General features: G+C 45.8%; 7 protein-coding genes across 7 annotated transcripts; 4 read left to right on the top strand and 3 right to left on the bottom strand.

Moving 5' to 3' along the window:
* Nucleotides 1–140: 140 nt before the first annotated feature.
* On the top strand, nucleotides 141–852 carry BKA67DRAFT_573488 (uncharacterized protein). Its single transcript, XM_046103357.1, has 2 exons — nucleotides 141–607; nucleotides 666–852. The coding sequence occupies exons 1-2, from the start codon at nucleotides 251–253 to the stop codon at nucleotides 741–743; spliced, it is 435 nt and encodes a 144-aa protein (XP_045956562.1). The 5' UTR covers nucleotides 141–250; the 3' UTR covers nucleotides 744–852.
* Nucleotides 853–1,155: 303 nt separating this feature from the next.
* On the bottom strand, nucleotides 1,156–2,334 carry BKA67DRAFT_573487 (Extradiol ring-cleavage dioxygenase, class III enzyme, subunit B). The gene is made up of 3 exons (XM_046103356.1): nucleotides 2,223–2,334; nucleotides 2,034–2,164; nucleotides 1,156–1,940 (listed from the first exon to the last, which is right to left on the bottom strand). The coding sequence occupies exons 1-3, from the start codon at nucleotides 2,284–2,286 to the stop codon at nucleotides 1,230–1,232; spliced, it is 906 nt and encodes a 301-aa protein (XP_045956561.1). The 5' UTR covers nucleotides 2,287–2,334; the 3' UTR covers nucleotides 1,156–1,229.
* A 249-nt stretch (nucleotides 2,335–2,583) lies between these two features.
* BKA67DRAFT_661032 (Aldehyde/histidinol dehydrogenase) lies at nucleotides 2,584–4,305 on the top strand (the record flags this gene model as incomplete). Its single annotated transcript, XM_046107745.1, has 5 exons — nucleotides 2,584–2,734; nucleotides 2,808–3,585; nucleotides 3,651–3,764; nucleotides 3,833–3,954; nucleotides 4,013–4,305. The coding sequence occupies 5 exons, from the start codon at nucleotides 2,584–2,586 to the stop codon at nucleotides 4,303–4,305; spliced, it is 1,458 nt and encodes a 485-aa protein (XP_045956560.1).
* Nucleotides 4,306–6,275: 1,970 nt separating this feature from the next.
* Nucleotides 6,276–7,881, bottom strand: BKA67DRAFT_538101 (uncharacterized protein; the record flags this gene model as incomplete). The annotated part of the gene is made up of 6 exons (XM_046100432.1): nucleotides 6,276–6,577; nucleotides 6,646–7,096; nucleotides 7,151–7,231; nucleotides 7,286–7,438; nucleotides 7,504–7,674; nucleotides 7,795–7,881. The coding sequence occupies 6 exons, from the start codon at nucleotides 7,879–7,881 to the stop codon at nucleotides 6,276–6,278; spliced, it is 1,245 nt and encodes a 414-aa protein (XP_045956559.1).
* An 818-nt stretch (nucleotides 7,882–8,699) lies between these two features.
* On the top strand, nucleotides 8,700–10,206 carry BKA67DRAFT_538100 (uncharacterized protein; the record flags this gene model as incomplete). Its single annotated transcript, XM_046100431.1, has 8 exons — nucleotides 8,700–8,765; nucleotides 8,891–8,959; nucleotides 9,060–9,110; nucleotides 9,143–9,301; nucleotides 9,547–9,812; nucleotides 9,861–10,030; nucleotides 10,096–10,127; nucleotides 10,162–10,206. 8 exons carry the CDS (start codon nucleotides 8,700–8,702, stop codon nucleotides 10,204–10,206), a joined length of 858 nt encoding a protein of 285 aa, XP_045956558.1.
* A 3,530-nt stretch (nucleotides 10,207–13,736) lies between these two features.
* Nucleotides 13,737–15,642, top strand: BKA67DRAFT_680798 (multicopper oxidase; the record flags this gene model as incomplete). Its single annotated transcript, XM_046108903.1, has 5 exons — nucleotides 13,737–13,754; nucleotides 13,867–14,065; nucleotides 14,118–14,720; nucleotides 14,781–15,410; nucleotides 15,464–15,642. 5 exons carry the CDS (start codon nucleotides 13,737–13,739, stop codon nucleotides 15,640–15,642), a joined length of 1,629 nt encoding a protein of 542 aa, XP_045956557.1.
* Nucleotides 15,643–17,793: 2,151 nt separating this feature from the next.
* Nucleotides 17,794–18,492, bottom strand: BKA67DRAFT_538098 (uncharacterized protein; the record flags this gene model as incomplete). The annotated part of the gene is made up of 2 exons (XM_046100430.1): nucleotides 17,794–18,036; nucleotides 18,412–18,492. 2 exons carry the CDS (start codon nucleotides 18,490–18,492, stop codon nucleotides 17,794–17,796), a joined length of 324 nt encoding a protein of 107 aa, XP_045956556.1.
* Between the last annotated feature and the right edge of the window lie 1,967 nt (nucleotides 18,493–20,459).

The following is a 20,459-nucleotide window of genomic DNA, read 5'->3' as shown; positions in this document are numbered from 1 at the left end:
TTCTTGTTGTTTTTAGCAATCTGCAAGGAACATGCTCGCGATCCGCACGTGCCGGTTTCGGCTCGGGACCGCACTTGCCGAAGTCCTTGTGACCATACCTGTGGGTACCCGCCCCTATCCATCTTAACGACACGGTACATGTTTGAAGAGGATCCCTTTCCCATGGAGGCGGTTTCCCACAAATCTCACTAGTGAAAGATTCCGACATCCTTCTCCAATCTATACGAGAATAGCGACCACTACCACGGCCATGACCACGATACCAGAAGCTGTGCATCACCTTGAAGCAGAGGCGATCAACGTTCTCGAGGACTACAAGATCCGTCACTCATCACATCGCCCAGAAAAGTATGAGAACACGGCCAACAATACTGTCATCGTAGCTGGTGTTGAACGAGAAGCGCAACCGGTCGAATTCAACTCCACCCTAGCTCCTCATCCCTTGGTCCCATATCCAGTCACAAATCCCACTTACTGGCCACAAAGCTTTCGCCAAGTTCCTGATTACCGGCCTATCAACACTCGATTGGATTGGGACGAGAGACGGCAAAATACGCTGTTCACTGTTGTTGGAACAATTATGATTTGCGGGTGTTGGATGGAAGCGGTAAGCAAGTTACTTCTCTTGGAATATGAATTGCTCATTAAAGCATCACACCTTGCAGGTCGCTTCCACCGTATGGAGAAACACTATCGGCGGATACATCAACATCACAGCTTGGAGAATAGGGGGAGAATGGTAGTACAATTCATCAACAGGTAGTATAACGGGGGATTGTTTTATATTTTGAAATCGTGCGCAATGCTTCGATGGTTCTGGACTGTATGCTTTAGTTAAGAATCAAGTTATGGACTTCTATTCTCAATATGCATTGCGGTTCAAAGCATCAACATAACCTTGATGCGTCTTCGTGATTGTGTCAGGAAATTGCAAAAGTGTAGTGCCAAATCTGTGTCGAACGCAACTGTGAACAAGTGAAAATGCTTGATCATATAGCCACAATGGTACATAAAGTAAGTTGTTGCTAGTGATCCTACTGTACGCTGATATCTACGAAAATTATGCTTTAATGGCGAAAACTGTCAACGAAAGCTCAAAAGATGCAACACTGTCACTCAAAAGGAAGCAATAGAAATGGAAAAAAAAAAAAGAACCCACGCATTTATATTATCAATACAGGTACCTAGTCTCTCTGCTGAGATTTCTAACGAAAACAGAGGCCTAGAATTTAATCCCATGATCCAAGTTGATACTGAGTGTTACACATATTGACCAATTCCCAGCACTCCCCCAACATGACGTTGGGCCCTACATCATCTTCGCCCCCCGCAGCTCCAGCAGCGAAGAGTGTAGCCATCCAATGATCATCTGTTCCATGTGCATCTCTGTACCGAGGATGCTTCATCATCTTTGTTATGGCTCTTCGAAGATCTGGGCCAGTGTTTCGCGTGATGGCGTCCTCGACGGATTGTCTAAATTCGAGCGCCCAGTCGCTGGGAGGTATCGGCTGGGCCAAGTTGTCTTTATACAGAATCATCTGCGAAAAATTGTTCCGCCAAAGATTATGTACAGAGCCGCCACTTCCAATGATAAGTGTATCCTCGTAGCGCAGAGGGCGCAGAGCCGCTCCGATTCGTGTGTGGAAATGAGGGTCGTACCGCGCATTCATGGAGACGATAGTCGTTGGAGGCGGCACGCAATGCGGGAACATCCGAATGATGATCAGGTAGGTATCGTGAATCCAGTCGAATGTTCTATCGGCTCTTGCGTTGATACCAGCGCCGCGTAACATATCGATCACACGCTGTCCACCTTCTATATCGGGTACCAATTTGTATGGTAAATATCGATCGTCTCTAACACTTCCGACAGGGTCCTTGATTGCATTCGGGTTCATCGCTACTTCTACTTCATCACCAGGAGTGTCCCAATGTGCGCCCTGTTCAGATGATTCAATTTTAAAAACATCAAAAACAAAAGAAATAAAAGGGAAAGGAAAGATGTTTTTAGACATTGAAGGTTTTAAACATACCATCATGACGATTCTTTTGATGTTTCGCCGTAGGACTTCGTTTCCGACCGATTCCCATATCTTTGCGGGTTCCGTGTCCTCTCCCAGCATCATAGTCGAACCATGAGCAAAAAGGAAGACAGGAGTTGGACCTAGATCCTTTAGTGGTGCACCAATCAGATGACCACCGGATAAATAAGCTCTACTCACCTGCCATTTTCTTCTTGATTGCAGGAGAGAAGAAAGTTGGTGTATTTTTGCCGTTGGCACGCATCTAGTAGCGACAAATCTGCAGATAATCAAACATCTTAAGTCATTGCCCTTCACCCACGATCTTTTTTCGGACCTAAGGAGGTGTGCGGGCTTTCAGCAACGCCCCGTGTGGAGCCGAGCCGAAGGTCTTGGCTCGTGCTAACGCTTGTCTTCCGCCGAGACAAGGGAGACCATTGCCATCTTCGGGGCACAGAAAGTTTACAAAATTCTATTCTAATACGGCCGCTGACCCCATTTTACATCTGTTCGTGGCTTATTATCGTGATTCGCGGACGACGAACAAACTGACGCGCCAATCATGAATCCTACCGCAAAGCTCTATCAAACCGTCAATGCGGCGTGGAGGGAGGGACGGCTCGAGAATATTCTTGAGCGCAAAAAGGAGTTGGCATCTCTGCATGCCGAAATCAAGACCTTGAAATCTAAGTTGGTAACAGCCATAAACAAAGGTACACTCCATGTGGACTTCGGATAACAATAATAACCAATAAAAATGGAAATATTCTAACAGTATCGTGACAGATCTAGGTGTCTCCGAACCGAGTATCAATGAAGAAATCCGACTCATCTTAGAGGTTTTGAAAAAGCTCTATGATGATCTGGATTTTCCCGGACAGCTCGCCAACGAGAAGGCCTTGGCAAGAGGGAAGAGTCTAGAGCAGAATCTCGTTCCCGTCGGGCCAACTTTGATCGACCCATGCCCACAATTCCCTCTGTCGAGCACGCTGCTTCCACTAGCAGCAGCAGTTGCAGCTGGAAGTGCTGTAGTTATATTGGCACTCAGTCAAACTCCTGCCACTTTCGCTATAATCCGAGAGATGGTTCTTGCGACACTCGACAGAGAAGCGATCGCTATCACGGATGGTGACTCATCCGATGTGCGCAAAGAGCTGGGCGAGAAGAGATTTGCAGTAGCAGTACTCCAAAACCACAGTGAAAAGCAGGATTTGCTTAGAAGACTACAAAAGGTGAATACCACAGTACGGATCCTTTCGCCATCATCAGGGATACCCGCAGTCTTCGTGGAACGAGGTGTAAAAAGCTTGACTGCCGTGGCAGACCACATCCTCACATCGATCCTAAACAACCCACGACCTAGCACCTTCAGAACACCACGCATAGTGCTTGTCGAAGAAAGTCGAACTAACATGCTTGCGACTTTACTCACAAAAGCTCACAACGGTGCAGCTGAGTCGGTGACCTCTAGTCCTCACGCAGAAGAGCTCCAGGGTCTCCTTCAAGGGAAAACTATTACTTCGTCTGATCTTTTGCCAGCAATAATCCAACTGAACTCGAGCCAGTAAGTATATTTGACCAGCAGTACAAAGGTTGAGCATTCAGGCTAATGAGTATTGCTCCTTATAGAATCGACGCAAGTGAGATACAGAAAATTGCAAGACATGTCACAACTCAGCAAAGAGGCGTTGTTCTGTGTCCTATTCGTAGTTTAGATCACGGAATCGATCTCATGAACAAGGTGTAAGTCAAGGAGCGAAACAAAGAACCTTTCTTTCCAGGATCGTATGTCGAACTCACACGTCGCTTAGTAACACCGAAGATATCTCACAAGCACACTATGTTTTCGGTGACGGGAAAGTCCCATTTTATGTTGGCGCTTTTACCAACGCTCATCAAGTCTTCGTCAATCAGATACCAATGAGATCTTCAAGTAGGGCTATATTTCTGAAACGCAATCTCTTATGCGAGATATGACTGACCACTCCCAGTGATTGTTTGTTCCGACTCTACGACCAGCTCCTACGACCTTCCATATTCGAGGGAGGACTTTTCCATCAACAAGCCCTATCTGCAAGTACCTTTGAGATCGCCGTTGGAAGAAGACATTTCTCGTTCGATCTTGTCGCATAGACTCGCTCTGGGCAAGATTCATCAGCCGAAAGGAGGAAATATGTCCTTCTTCGAAAAAGGCTTGATTTATGGTCTACTCACCAGCTTGGTTGCTCTGTCTGGGGTATCCTACGGCCTTGTACGAGGCTTTCGATATTTATCAAACATTTGAGGCTCAGAGGTTGACCCAAATTGTGATAAGGCATTGCGTTGAATTCTCTCTGTTCATTAGCAAGTAAACGTAAATAATTGATTCTGTAGTAGTGTACATTAGCAAATACAAAGTGTCTAGGTAGCTCGCGAGGGTTCGAATATGAGCAGATGGTTTAGTAACATAAGATGAATACCATTGGCAAGTGTTATCCGTTATTCTTCTCGTTCAGATTAGTCGATGAAGTCATGCATGTAGACATATAACAAGGGTCGTGTTATGAGCAGTCGACCCAAAGATGCGCCAGATACTGTTTACAAAAGTCACACTGTCACCCATTACGTAAGGAAACAAGAATTAGCTTCGGTTTTGCCTGAATTTCTTTGGCTAATCTTAACAACCACACAGTAATACTGTTGTTCGTGATGCCTAACCAATTAGCGGCAAGAGGCGACTTGAGCACCTACATGCCATTGTTCCAGTGTGGTTTCTGATAACATACTAAGCAAAGCGATAATCTCAATAAAGCTACGATCAGTTGCATAAGCGGCCAACATCAAGTGTGGACACCGGAAGGTGTCTTGTGTGGGACTATTTCGCAATAACTTAGGAATATTGTGGAGTGGCCCACCGGGTCGAACCACCTGAGAGATCTCGGATCACAAGTGTGGAGCCGATGGGCGATATGGCGACCTAGGAAGAGGACACTTTCAATAAGTGTCATGCATGCGATAGCATCACAATGATCACCGTTCTTTGTCTAGCATTCCAGCAAACGGTCGAGGCCCTTAAAAGTGGAGCATCGGTCTCGATTCCATCGCTTATCAATGTAAACTCATTATGGGCCTTAAAGCCGGTACAGAGACCAGGCGGCTGGTAACGTTAAATAACCACACCCAATCTGCCATTCTTGTTGACGACAATGTTCAACTGAAAGAAGGCTTTGCCTTTCTAGCGCAAATAATAGGGCGGAATTAACATTGCTGGCTGAGCTGGTAGAGAAAGATGCAATTGTGCCGGAGGCAAAATCTACACTACGGACACTCTAATAAGGGCGGCGGACTTTCCTCCCGGTTCCAAGGGTCAGAGCCACTTCTCTAGATTATGAATTCTCGATAGTGAACTTAAGTCGAACTCAAAGATAGCTCACGCACGACTGTTAGACCCGGAGATGTTGTGATAGAAAGGTTGTCCAGATTTTGACTCCGTATTGACAGCCTTGAACTCTACGTCGGCTTGAGTGCCATTGGAGACAATATTCTGGATAATTAGTTGACAATTAACTGTCCAGGTCGATAACACTTCTTTCGTGCCAGCTTAAAACTCCTCAATGGATTCATAGCGCGCTGCAATTTTGCAGTATGCACCTAAGGGGCGCGAATTAGCTAGCCTTGAAATGTTTGCGCATCTCCTACTATAGGAAAGGAGAAAAGAAAAACGGTTAGATTATAGACAAACAACTATTTAACTTTTGCGGTCTAATCGACATCTTGCTCTACAGGTTACTAATAATAAACAGTGTCGCCCTTCTCAATATGAGCGAACATGGCTTTGATTTCGTCCACAGTCGGCATGATGTGCCACGAGTTTCGTCATGTCAAGTTCATGACAAGAAGAGATAAGAAACCGTTACATCAAGAAAATAGATGCATGCAATTGCAACTATGTAGCCTGTTGTGTTATGGTTTCAGCGTTATCCTCGGCAAAAAGTTAGTCATCACTTCGAAGTGGCCGATCGGCTATGACCGGATGATCGAGTGTGGAGCCGATGTTGCCCGATGTGGACATGCGGTCTTGCTCAAGGTGCTAGTCGTGACGAATACAGATATTCTACTTAATCAATTACTTAAATGGAGAAGATCATGGATCAACTCTTTTCGGAATGAGAGTAGGCGTGTACCTCTTTTTTTTGTCTTTTCTTCCTTTCTTTTTCGTAATCCATACACGACAGGTAAGTTCTGGTCGCTTCACTGGTACGGAAGGCATCCTTTTTAAACAGCATTGCTGGCAATAAGGCGGTCGACATCTCGAGCGGGATAGGAATCCCAGGCGTAGAGCCACATATTTTCAGGAAGCACCGCATCGGGTATATGCTTCTGCAAATCCTTCATCACCTCGTCTCGGTGGTCGTCTCCTACCCGTGACATGAACATGACAGTTACAGCCCTCTTATATCTGACTTCGTTGTACACGGCCAGTCTCCGGCTAATGTCTTCCAGTGGGATGTTAGATTGGAATAAAGCACCAAGTGCAGCAGCATCCTCAAATGCTTGTGCTGCTCCTTGACCCTGGTCTATCACTCAAGTCAGCGAAATAGTTCGTCATGCGCGATAACTTAAGTCAAATCTTAACATCACTTACGCGGGAGCATTGGATGCGCTGCATCACCGATCAGTGCCACCTTACCGCCAACAAAGGTGTGAGGGGGATCCCGCGAAGCAAGACTCCAGAGCTTCAGATCCTCTGCAAGAGAACAAAGTGCCCGAATCTCAGGGCTGAAATCGCTGTAGACAGCTACCAGATCGTCCAGGCTGCCAGTGTTCAGCCAGGACGACTCTCCAACTGATTCATCATCGCCGGACGGGTGGAAGGCCACGACATTGAGGATGGTTCCAGTCCTGCAGGGATAGATAATGATTCTTCGATCACTAGCACAGAAAGCATGCAAGGATTCAAGACCAATTCTATCGACCAGCTGCTTTGTTAAAGGGTTCTCATTTGCTTTAGCGACTGGGACCAAAAATCGGAAACAGCTCTGTCCGGTACTGATCTTCTTTTGGACTCTACCAGTTGCACTTTGCACTGTACGGGACTACGAACGACCGTCAGCCACTCGATCTATTTTGGAAGACGTAGATCTACTTACGTGTACGCCATCGGCACCGATGATAAGATCCGCCTTGGCGACGGTTCCGTTCACAAGGTGAACCTCACCCGTCTCCGAGTCCTGCAAGATATGGATTAGTAAATTGTGACCTTTATCGTACGTAAGGAAACTTACGACTCGGTCCACTCTGGATGATAGGCGGATCTGCGGTGTTTTTCCGGCGAAACCTTGCTCAGCAAGCTCCCTGAGGCCATGATGGAGATCAACACGATGTACAAGCAGCCAGTCGTCGTCGATGCCCAACTCCTGCTGGAGCTTTTCTGTAACCTTGAATATGGTCGATTAAGCGAACTGATAACCTCCTTGATTCATGCTCTTGGTTTCAGACTTACAGCAGGCGTAGCAATGAAGGTTCCGTCGGCGTTCCAGACACTCAAGTGCCTGCAGATGACCGGGGCCAACTTGTCCAGGCTCATGTCCCAGCTCCTCAGGATCCGGCTCGCATTAGGCGCGATATGGATAGCCGCACCGACCTCGTTGGAGAATGCGGAACTCTCGAAGACCTGCTCAAGCATCAGCTAATGAATGGCAAGTAATCTCAAAATTTGAGAGTGGTAAAGACTAGGCAAATAAATGCTCAAGTAGGCGTTTCTGCTCTAAATTTTTGATCGGGACATACGAACCTCAACATCGTGTCCGGCGCGGGTAAGAGCAATGGCAGCGGCCAAACCGCCAAGCCCAGCTCCAATAACAATAACTTTCAATGGCATTTGGTCTGTGTGATACGACAGCTGTAGGTAGAAGATTTGAGAGTCTGAGATGTTGTCCGAGCAAAGTTTTAGGAAATGAGAAAGGATTCACTTGACATTTAAATAGCGTTTTTGATACCACTGATGAACACTAACATAGACTGCTACATCGGTAATGGAGCCAGAGAGTACAAAGTCTCCAGTGGCTACTTTCGGCACACCCGGGCAGCCCGGGTATAAGGTATTAAGAAACAGCCTAGCGGCTTATGCAGATTCTCTGAGCTAAACATTTCAAACGGGTGATATTCTGGAAGGATATTCAATCTAGCTAACGTCTAGCCTCGAATTTCCAGCGGGGCGTTCCAGCGAAATGCCGACGGCATACATAGCAAGTCCCCTGTTAACGCCTGTCCTGAACAATTCCGTTACTTGCACAGTGGCTTCATGTAAAAGCTAGTGTCATGAATGACTTGCTGGGCAGACAAAATACTGTTGACCTCCATAAAATTTGGGCTTTCTATCATGACAGATGTATCTTACCACAAGGCATATGGGCACTTCTTGAAACGGAAACAAGGCAGTGAAATTGTGGCTGAACAACAAACATTAGGCAACTGTTCAATGGGTTCTGCAATTGATATTCGGCTGCAATGCTGAAAGCCCTTCCAAATTCCATGTCTTCTGCTTCTCATCTGGTTTGGAATGCACTGTAGTGTCGTGCTCACTCAGATTGGAGAAGGCAAGTGGTAGATGATATCAGCCGGCATTTTCACAATTGTTTCTTCGAGCATAAACTTTGAATCTGTAGATTTATTAGGTATAAAGTCCATGTTTTCACAATGCTAGCATTAGACTTTGCGTCAGGGCTCGTGGATCTTTCCTTCAACCAGTTATGCGAGCGGCGAGTGCGTATGGAACACACTGCTATGCTGCTAGCTGGCTTGTGCACCACTTCAACTTATAAGTCACATTTCTTGTCTTACCGTGCAACTACCTCATTGAGCATAACTCGCCTCTAAAATCAGCACAGGATTTCATGAATGAAGACATCAAACAAGAAAAATCTATTAATCAGCTCTGGACTTCTCAAGCATTAGAGGTAAGTGATACCGCACATGCATTATTCAGATGCTGGAAGATTGTGATAGGACTCGTTGCATGATTACATCAGTAGCATTATGATTTCTACTTGTTGCTAGCACCGCATGACGCTCTACCATTTGTTCTGCCAGTTTATGCTCATAGCTCGAGTATGTTTGCCACTCATGACTGATATGGGTAGCTCTGCCTTGCTACGGTATCAAGATTGCGCTGGGAGCGCCATGATGTAGCACGAGTACCGAGCTGCGGTGTCGAACATTCAGGTGCTATACAGGTTTGTTCTGTACTCTCGCGGTCAAATCTGATCTGCTCCAATATTATGACGCGGCCAGGATTCCTGGTGAGTCCCGTGTGGTACCCGGTGATCCACTAGCATTAGTTGACTAATCGGAGTCGTCGGCTCCACCCTTCGATACATTGCTGTGATTAATTATGTGCTTCACAAAAGTACCCATAGGACGGGGCAAGGTCCAGTCTGTGTCACCATACCCAGTACTAGTGTTTAGTACCATCAGTCTGTAACCAATATCCATCACTCTCCAACAGTCTCAACATCCACCATGCTAAACGTTGCTGACATTGAAGTGCCCGTCGGTCCTATTATCAGGCCTGAAAGATAAGGCTAGTTGTCCTCATGATGGGTTCAATTTATCGACAACTGTGCTCCACAAATGGTACCGCCGCAAAGACCCTACTAGACCATTCGATGCAGACACCGTATTCGAGAAAGATGTCGTGCTTCCCATGCGAGATGGGGTAAAACTGTACTGCGATGTCTTCCGGCCTATCGGTGACGAGAAGGTCCCGGCCATAATCATCTGGAGTCCGTATTGCAAATTAGGCACTGGTCAGTTAGTTTAGATCTGCACCGCTAATTGATGAATGTAATGCAAATGAAGGTATGCAACCGGTCTTCACGGGCTGTACATGATCCCCGGTCGACTCGGGTCCCTCGGGAACAGGTCAGCTGTTATGAAAATAAACATAAAAAGGTTGGATCCTGCAGTACGGCCAGCGAGGGGACATGCCATTGTCGACGTCGAGTTGCGTGTGTCTTGGGGCTCCGAAGGTATGATTCCATACATTTGGCTCCCGCTGTACTACTCCTTGAATAAATTTGGTTGGTTACCACAGTTTTTAGAGGAGTGATTGTAGCAGTTGGATCGGTAAGTTGACGGCAGAGACGAATAGATGCCATAGAATTCGCTGCGATATTGGACTGGTGATCCGATAATGTGGCATTAGAAGGTGATAGTTGGCTCTAGATGCCATCATGGTTCATCGCAGCGGAGCAACCTCCTCACTTGGCAGCCTTCGCTCCCTTGGAAGGAGCGCCAGCTTTCTGTAGACAACTCTAGCTCGTGGAGGCATCATTTATCCACATGATACCATACGTAATGTGCCTGAGACTCTATAATTGTCTACACTGGTATTGAATCAGTGATTTCGATAGTTGTGAAGAAATAAAACGCCGAAATTGAAGGGGCAGTATACCCTTAAAAATTGGATAAGGTCACTTAGCTCGCTGGATACTCCTGGGCTTTGCTACATATTTCCAACGAGACTGATTACGACATTCACATCTTCATCCAGCTTATTGAGCTTGATGCCTCAGGAAAGCCCTTGCAGTGCATCAACGTACTTTTGCAAGGCATCGTGCCATCCGTTAAGGAGATATCCGAGGTCTCTGACTCATGTTTCCTAAAGTACTTGAAACCAAATGGACGATTGGGAGAGAATCACCACATCTCGCAAGGGAAGCCAAAGCCAGATGCAGAAGCTTTAGGTTGGCTCGAACACTCGAACGGGCATCGCGAGAGTGCCATTCTACGGAATACTTGTTGTAATAGAGTTCCAGCCACCTACTAGATGTATGACAAGTTTGCTACCGCAAAACGTAGCTAACTACTAATACTTAGCCAAGTAATCAATATATCTAATCCTCATGGATTCGTCCTATCTTGACAAGATTGTTCGCTCCGAGGTTCCAATCTGACTCACTGGTATCGCATTGAGAGCTAGGGAATCTCTAGCTATCAAAGTTCCTGGACATTATATGCGTTTCATAGATTTCGACCTCCTACGCGGTGCATAAAATGGAAACAATTGATGGCAAACTTTGCACGTTAGTGGAGAATATGATAGTCAAATAATCTTAGGAGTCTCGCTTATAGATATTACAGCTCAGTAAACCAGGCGACCTTTAGCTTTTACACAAGAGATGGTGGATAGGGGGATGAAGAGCAGTACCCAGAATGAATGAAGAACTATTTGTAACCTTTTAGACAAAGGGAATACTTGTTTGTGCTTCAAACTGGATACAATTCTGTAGTGCTGTTTGTAATGCAGAGTTCCTGGAAATACATAAACCTGGGAATATTGTTCATAGTGAAACCACGATTCCACGTGGTCTTGAATATTCCAGAACAAACTACTTCTATCACCATCGCTTCATCCGAGCCATATTTTCCAGGTCGTAGGATTGTAATTTAATGACTGGCAGATCTCATGCGAATGTCTAGTGTATTATCACGAAATGGGGCGGGACTTCTTGGTTTGGGAATTCCCCCATCTAAAGAAGTAGGGGTCAAGGATCTTGCATTCATGATACTTAAGTACCTGTGGATGAACTGACGACACACCCGAAAGGCACTCGAGATCGGATCCAAATGTCAGCATAAAGATAATAATTTCGACTTGAGGTTTATGATGTGAACAATTTCTTTTTTAACTCCCTTCGTAATAAGAATTCTATGAGTCCAGTGAACCAGAAAGTTTCAGGCTAATTCTAACCAGAAACAATATGAGATTTCAAACAAGGCTTGGATAATACTTTCTAGCCATTATAGTCGACGACACCTCTCTTCTGCGTTCGTCTCCATTGCTATAAAAGATGTGGTCTGGTGGTGGTGACCGGGCCACTTTGGCATGACGCAATTTCGTTCTTGAATTTGTGAGGGAAGATGTCTTGGCCGTACTGTTGATTGTATATGACGCCTAACTGATGCTGCAACTCGTTAGGAAGACGGTTTCTATACGCTATGGCGCAATAATTAACGGGCTTCTTTAGGAGACAGGGGTCGGCAACGTTTTTGACGAGACTCTTAGATCGTCGCGACACATTGCTGCGGGACGACTGCGATTGTGCTGTACTGATCTTAGTGTCTTCGTCAATATACTGCAGATGCCTTTGCCGACGTCCACCAGCCTCTAACAGTCGCCTGTCTTCAGCTGGGTAGCTATTGTATGCATCCAACACTCTGCCTATTAGGCTCCTGTATTAATAATTTCTATGCAAGTCAACCCGCGAGTTCGCCTATTGCATTCAAAACAGGACTTTCTTCATCTTCTCTTATTATAACATAGACTATTGCAAAATCATATCCTGCAGAAGGGAACATAAATATGATAAGGCTTAGCGCCAAGAATTCATGGGCGGAAAAGGAAACCTCATCGCCGCGAGCATTGCTCCTTTAATAACATTACCCGATAGGATCTTTATTCGATTGATGATTAATACGCAGCAATTAAATAACGTCAATAAATTGATTGTAGACCTTGTATCCAATGAAATAACTAGAGTTGGAACTCTGTATTATATGTAGACTTAGAATAGAGCCATCTTTATCAGGTTATCCATTGTAGCTGCTTGGAATCACTAGATTAAAATTGAAACGGCGAGATGCTCAGGCTGTAAGAGCCTGTACTCAGTGGTTCCATTGGTCTGAATATCTGAAATATGCTTGAAGGCTGGCTTGCAATCCGCTAACTGATTTTAAAAGGGCTGATGTGAGGCTTGATCGAACAAATATCGAGAAAGAACGCTCTTGACCAGAATTGATATCAACAGTGACGCGACGAGCTATGAAAAGTTTCTAGGTAGCAGATGAGAAGATGCGTACTAGCAGAAGCGAGGTTCCAAACCTTTTTGCTTCCATACTTGTTTACATCATTAGTATTCATGTCAAGGCACTTGACATTCATTACCGCTGAGTAATTAGTGGATGATACTTGCCTATGGTTCTAATCCCTTCTCGTTAACTGTTTCTGCCATAAAATTACGTATGGAAGTCCTGAGGTATGACTCACAAGCAAACTATTATCAAAATCTCCGATTCATACTATTCCAGGCGGAGCGCGGGCTGTCCGCGGGTGGACCACCAACGCTTGGGCTCAGCCGGCCCACCGAAGCCGAAGCCAAAATAAGTCCCGCCAGATCCACAAGAATATCTATTGAGGCTGTACGATCTAAGAACTCCACGAACTCCTACTTTCGCCCTTCTGTCGAAAAGGGCGAGTTGTGAAAGGCAAGACCGACGGAGCAAACCCACTGACGACGCGCGAGTCATGGCAGATTGCATCGGCGAATACGCAGAGGAGACACCGATGGCCGGGCTCATTGAACTCCACTACGAGGCTCAATGCCTTAAGAACTGGCGGAATGTACGGGCAAAATGTTGGATTGCGTTCTGAGATCACGGCCGTCTAAAGACAGATTCAGAAGTCGCCCAATGGATATCGCGGCGAGAGGACTTGCCGGTTTCCGTTGATGCTAGCACAATTCAACATCGTCATGCGAAAGTACCCACGTTAAGTTTTGACTTCCATAGCAGCATCTAAAGTGACTTTATGTCTAGAACTGAATAGTACGTTCCCATATAAAACGTCGATGGCCACCATGATAGATAGCCTAACATATGCAACTGCTCATCTGTGTCGTGTCACAATCCTCTCTTATACATTGAACGCGTTTGTAGAGTGTTTTTTTATGCTTCATGGGCATCGACTATGCTGTACGACAAAATGATTCACCAACTTGTCTCAGTTTTTTCCATTCTCATTTCGCTTACAAAATCCTCTTGTGTTCCTTCCAAAGAGCACACGGATCGAATTTCACCATGTCAGGGCAACACCGCTAAGACACGATCGGAGTGGTGCGAACACTCGATCAACACAAATTATATATCTACTTCTCTAGATACTGGTGTGACACGCGAGTACTACTTAGAGCTGACGGATGGCATGTTTGCCCCCGACGGTGTTGAGAGATATTCTATGGCTATTAACGGTAGCATTCCTGGCCCAACTCTATTTGCGGATTGGGGTGAGTCTCAATTGCTTTCACCTCTGATTTAAATTGATAACTAAATTCATAGGGGACACCGTGGTTGTTCATGTTACTAACTCGTTGACCTCGTCGAAGAACGGCACCAGTATCCATTTTCATGGCATTCGGCAGAACTACACGAATCAAAACGACGGAGTATCTTCCATTACCCAGTGTCCTACACCTCCAGGATCCTCCATAACTTACAAGTGGAAAGCCGAACAATATGGAACGACTTGGTATCATTCTCATTTTGGGCTTCAGGCATGGGCTGGTGCTTTTGGTGGCATTGTTATCAATGGTCCAAGCGCAGCAAATTACGACGAGGATCTTGGGGTGCTCTTTCTAAACGATTGGAGCCATATACCCGTTGACACATTGCATACTATCGAACAAACCGGTGCGTCATTCGAATTAGATAACGGCTTGCTCAACGGTACAAATGTATACAGTGGTGGTGATGTTGTTGGACAGACTGGCCAGCGTCTGAACCTGTCATTTACCGCGGGAACCTCGTATAGGATCAGGCTAATTAATGCCGCTATCGACACACATTTCAAGTTCTCCATCGATAATCACACCCTTCAAGTCATCGCCAATGACCTTGTTCCAATCCACCCTTATACTACAAACATTTTGGACATTGCCATGGGTATGTTCAGTAATTTTTTATACAGTAATAAGGAGGTTTGACTAACACTACTTACCGTAGGTCAACGTTATGATGTAATTGTTCGAGCTGATCAAGATGACGCCCCAAATTCCAGTTTTTGGATTCGAGCGATTCCCCAAGAAACTTGCAGCAACAATGCCGCCCCAGATAACATTAAAGGGGTTATACACTACGGGGAGTCACAGTCTACACCTACCTCACAACCTTACAATTATACCGATAGCTGCGAAGATGAAGCTGCCACGAATCTGAAACCGTATTTCGCTCAGGATGTGGGTGCTTCCACTTGGAACAAGACTCAATCTTTATACGGCTGGTTTAATGATGAAGGCCTATTCCGGTGGTATTTGAATTCCAGTACCATGGTCGTGGACTGGGAAAATCCAACACTGCTCCAAACCTACAATAATAATACTAACTTTCTCACGTCCAAAAATCTCATCGAGCTGCCGGAGGCTAATAAATGGGCTTACATCGTCATTCAAAGTCTCATGGATGGGCCTCATCCTATACACTTACATGGCCATGATTTTCTTGTCCTCGGGCAGGGTTACGGTACCTTTAACAACAACATCACTCTCAACCTACACAATCCTCCTCGCCGTGATACAGCAATGCTACTCTCCAGTGGATACCTGGTTATTGCTTTCGAGACTGATAACCCTGGAGGTGAGTTAAAATCTACAAATCTGTGAGGTGTAGTGCTGATTTTTATTCACAAGCTTGGCTCATGCATTGCCACGTTGGCTGGCACACGAGCGAAGGCTTTGCTCTCCAGTTTCTGGAGCGAGCACAAGACCTGGCACCGCTGATAGACGCAGAGCGTCTGGAGAGTAATTGCGCAGCATGGAATGATTATCAAACAGCAAATGCTGTGGTGCAAGATGACTCGGGCGTATAGATGTGGCTTCTTTTTTCCTGAATAGATGATAAACTTTCTCTAAGCTTAGTATATGAACTACATTTGAGGATTTATGCTCTTCTGCTGCCTTACGCCTCGGGCCACTGATGTTGCGTCGTTTCCCATATGCACCTAATACTTATCGCACTAAAATAATCACCCTTAACAAAGGCGGATATAGTAGCCTTTGATGCATCCGTTTGTTCTTCTGAGCGCTACTAGCTCTCACATACTCAGAAATCGACTTTTGACTTACCATCCTTTCACTAGTCTACGAATGAAAGTCGAGTGGTGCTATCACATCACTAAGAAGAGCCGTTGGCAAATGGCGAATTTGAACACTTTTTCAGTTACGTTTGGGAAGAGAGCGGCTAATAAAACTCGGGTTCTGTCTTTTGTCAGGGAAATTAATCTAGAGTAGCGCTACAATCCGAAATATCTGGGTCACTGAGGTTTTCATGCTTGAGTAATGCCGGAGCTCCGACCTATTTTTTTCCCCTCTGCCCCATACAACGACGTTGAACTATTCAAGTTTGTAGGACAGAATTGGACACGAAGCCCACCAATATTCCGACACGATCGCCACATACGCTTCAGTTCGCTGTACAGAATAGTCCTGCGGTGCCAGATGTCTTCATACAACAGGGGGCCATTGAGCAAGAATGCGGCCATTTACTTGCATGAGTTCCTGTAGAATTGACAGTTTTCCACGGACCCGGATCAGAAACAGTCCAGGCCAGGAAGGATGATCAGGGAATATGGGCGACTAAGTCGCAAAATCAGGATAGCAGCTGGTGAATGAGCACGAAGTATTTATGAATGTCAACGTTATCATATCAGCGGTCCTCCACTGTGCAGCGTCTGTTTCTTCGGCCAACCACCTGATATCAAAAAAGATGGGTGGCTAAGCGGCCTAGGTGTTGGACGGCTGCGTAAAAGTCAAATTCTTTGATGAGAATAGCCTGCATAGTAACCCTAGTGTATAGATCGCGAGATGGTTGGCTACTTCCATTTTATCTATTCAAAAACTATGGAGGCACCGAATATCACCACCAAGGTATGTTGTCATCGAAATAGGGATACTCAAACTCCTGCTGGGAATCCCAGGGTTCATATCCTTCAGAAGCGGCGTATTCCAAGTTCGGGGATAATGTGTATGGCGCAACTTGCAGGAACTGTTGCTGTTTTCTTCGCTAGTGGTGCTAGTCCAAAATCTTTATCATCGTTGGCTGACCAGATGACAACCATCTTGTTTCCCTCCGACCTTGGTGGCTTAAAGTCTCTATGAAAGTGACTGACCCTCTGCCCGGCCTGACTGGCGCTACAGTCGTCTAAGCGTCAATGCTGCCGCTTTTAAAGTGTAACGCCCCTATTAAGAGGATGTTTTCCCTCGGCTTGCTTTGACACCTTATCAAAACTCGATTCAGGAATAAGCTATTCAGTGCCTTACGTAGGCTTAAGTTGAATTACGAATACCGATTTGCGCTATTTCGCCGATCTCATTAAATAATGGAGGCTCGCTTGCTTTCTTGAGTTGTGACAGACCTAAAATGCTGCTAAACCAAGCCTCTCTAATTGAGGATGACTCATTTGATTAAAAAGGCCAGCAGAATCGACAACTAAACGAATACTGAAATTTCGTCTAATTCTTGGTGTTAACGAACGGCAAGACTATCCGTGATAAAATCCGAGATGGCGCTAGACTTCGACAGCTTGGAGGTCAAGGCGTACGACTTCGTCCCTGTTTGATGGAGATATAACTGGACTTGCAGTAATACTGACACGATTAGATTTCTCTTCTCTGTGTACGTACATTAGGAGGTCATAAGCTAGCAGATCTAACTCCTGAAAGACATTTTGCTCCTCCTCCTGGTCCAAAAAGTCAGAGTGCATAAGGATTGTTACATATACACTTGGTCTCCGCCACTTACAGAGCTACATCACCTGACCGCATCGCAAACAAAACCTTCTGGTCACTCTAGCTGCCTCAATCTATTCTTAGGCAATTCAGTGTTCATGTTGTGACTCTAACATTTAGCTGCGGTACTGCATGCCCTCAATGTTCTGAGTGAATTGATGATCCATAGGTGTCACTGACCTTCACTACATAAAAACCATTCCTGCTTTATATCCGTAAGTCACTGATGCGCACTAGCGGTCATAATTATCGTCTCCAACCATGTCACGCAACAAATATTCCTTCATCCCTTGCATCAGCCTCCCCGAATTTAGTGTTGCAACATTGGAAGCGCATATTTCCGGAACTTTTATGCTGGAAATGGCACCGAGGCCATCATGGTTCAATACGTTTACGATAAGTGCATATTTAAGTGGGTTGTAGAGGACTCCAGCGTGCATATAGAAAGTGCCACCTTGGTAACCAGCGTATACAACCTGAACCTCATCATTAGAGACGTAGACGCCGCGCCCTTACGAATGTATGCAGATGCGCCAGTGTCAGATTACGGCTCAATAATCTCGTCGAGGAATGAAGAGTAGAACGTCGCAGTAGGCATATGCGCTGACACCACCGTTGGCCCAGAGGGTCGAGATGTAGTCAGATATGTATGTCTGCTGAATCACAGAGGGATCACAAAGCACAGGGGCTGAATCACTGTTCGCGAAATTTCAAAGGATATTTGGTAAAAGAGTGTCATGGTAATCAGGACATACGGGCAAGAAGTCCGATACTAACTTACGCGTAGAAGACAAAAAGGTGAACGCCAAGTGTGTATCGAGGCCGCCTTGCGACCAAAAGATGACACTTACGTTACTCTGCTGGCTGAAGCCCGACATGTAGTTAATCACGTAAGCGATACATTCCGAATTTGCTTGAGCATCATCTAACATGGCATTTAGAATGTTCAGCCAAACTGGCTCAGCATAGTCGACTCCTGTGAGAAGTTTCCGCAGATTAGAGGCGAAGTTGATACCGCCTTATGAGCCAGTGCCTGCACAAAGATTGTGGGTGGCTAGAGCCGTATGTGAAAGAGCTGGGGATTTATATGGCCGCACGAAGGGTGGCCTCACTGAAGGAGTATGGCGCATCGCCTGGGTCGGTCTCAAGATAGACAAAGTATATCGAGCTTCTTTGTGTTTTCGTTGGTTTGTGAATTCTCTCCGGCACCGCTTTTTGAGCTGAAAACTATGCAAAAAATGTCGTTCGGAATCACGTCAGCTTCGACTTGGACACCAATATTGACCCAAATGCTAGTTGGGGTTGTGCTGTAGGTCGCCTCTAGTGTAGTTGAAGCCTGAGCGATATTTGTAGGTGTAGCCGTTGGTATGATTCCTTCCAAGATGTTCAGGATGGATGTTGCGTCCGTCGCGCCATTTCAGGAGGGTTTTGACTTCGCCTAGAAGATCCCCAGCACTGCCGACAAGTCCTCCAACGAGCCCCAAAGCGAGCTATCTCTCTTCTACTGGAGTAGCGTTGTCACAGGAAGCTGAGATTATTACAGCTTCGTTAGCAAGCAGGCCAGCAAACGCTAGAATGCCAGATCTGGGGTATATTGCAAATTGAAGCTAATGTTGCCATGAATCTGAAGTACAACTTAGAGGGCAGCTGACACAGTCGTCTTTGTTCACAGTGGACCTCGAAGTCATATTTAAACACTCAATCTAAGCCCCGACAGTTTATATCCGAGGCTGGATGTCCATCATGGTCCATTTTGATGACATCAAACTGGCGTCAATTCATCCCGAAGGCAGCTTCGTTCGCGCGTCGTGCATTAAGCCAAGTTGACACCAACATCAACATGGGCAAAGTTTGACGCAGGTCGTTGCCAGAGCGCTGAATCACCATAGAATAGGAATTGATAGGCCTTCACACTACGCCAAAAAGAGAGACCGCCTCCCGCTTGCTCATAGCGTTGGGTTAGACTGGTTCGTTAATAGAGCGCTATATACCGCTAACGGACGGCATGGCCAGCACCATTTGGGGGTCGCGAAGATCTATATTTGCATTGAAATTTCGGATTATTGAGAACCGTGATAGACAACTTGTGCTAGACGAAATGTCAAGAGGACGAGAATTTGCGATTAGGTCATGGTCAGCTGGAAACTGCTGATTATCTTCGCTCTACAACTGACAATTCCCCTGCTACCTTATTCGGGGTGAGCATCCCATATCACTGGTTAACCGAAGTGTAGGCCGCCGCGACGGCACTTGCAGAACCCAAAGATCGACCAGTAGTTTCGGTCAAGGTTTCAATACATTCGCATTGCACAGCGCTCATGTGCACTCAACAGTGACCCGTTACGAAGCAAGTGCTGCGTGACATTGCGTCTATTTGCCGTTGGCATGCGCCACACAGCGTTGAAGTCTGAAGTTGTGCATCATTTCGACTGTAAGGAGCTTTACTCATGAATGACAAATGTGATTGGTAACCACGCGGAAACAATTCGCTATTTCTCAGGCGATGATGCTTCGTTAAGTACACATACCCGATACCCATTGTGAAGCGCTTGAATATATCTGCAAGACTGGCCAGTCTCCTGTGATGGAATGCTGGCTACGAGAGTAATATTCGCCTGCAAATATGACCGGTCATACTTGAGAATGGGTTCGCACACATGTCGCGATTCCAGTTGTGCCAGTCCGCAGGAATAGCGTCCAAAAAAGAAAGGAGGAGAATAAATAAAAGAAAGCCCCGCAAACAGAGTTGAAAGAATATTCAGGAGTCCTGTATTGTCGAAAGGTCAACGCCCCATGGGTTCCGAAACGTCATCATTGTGATTACTTTGTTTGAGAGACATTACAGACCCCAGGTCAGTCGGCCTTATTCCGTGCGCGGGGTACACAGGCGATCGCGTAG

The sequence above is a fragment of the Truncatella angustata genome (assembly GCF_020726525.1).
Source record: "Truncatella angustata strain MPI-SDFR-AT-0073 chromosome Unknown BKA67scaffold_6, whole genome shotgun sequence".
NCBI lineage: Eukaryota > Fungi > Ascomycota > Sordariomycetes > Amphisphaeriales > Sporocadaceae > Truncatella > Truncatella angustata.
The sequence above is the reverse complement of the archived record's forward strand: the minus strand, read 5'-3'. Positions and strand labels throughout refer to the sequence as shown.

What these genes read in the sequence shown, in the direction of transcription:
- BKA67DRAFT_573488 (XM_046103357.1), top strand. Translation starts at nt 251, where the DNA reads ATGACCACGATACCAGAAGCTGTGCATCACCTTGAAGCAGAGGCGATC. An exon ending in GCGGGTGTTGGATGGAAGCG is followed by an intron (nt 608 to 665) that starts GTAAGCAAGTTA and finishes CACACCTTGCAG; the next exon opens with GTCGCTTCCACCGTATGGAG.
- BKA67DRAFT_573487 (XM_046103356.1), bottom strand. Translation starts at nt 2,286, where the DNA reads ATGCGTGCCAACGGCAAAAATACACCAACTTTCTTCTCTCCTGCAATC. An exon ending in AATCAAGAAGAAAATGGCAG is followed by an intron (nt 2,165 to 2,222) that starts GTGAGTAGAGCT and finishes TAAAGGATCTAG; the next exon opens with GTCCAACTCCTGTCTTCCTT. An exon ending in TCAAAAGAATCGTCATGATG is followed by an intron (nt 1,941 to 2,033) that starts GTATGTTTAAAA and finishes TCATCTGAACAG; the next exon opens with GGCGCACATTGGGACACTCC.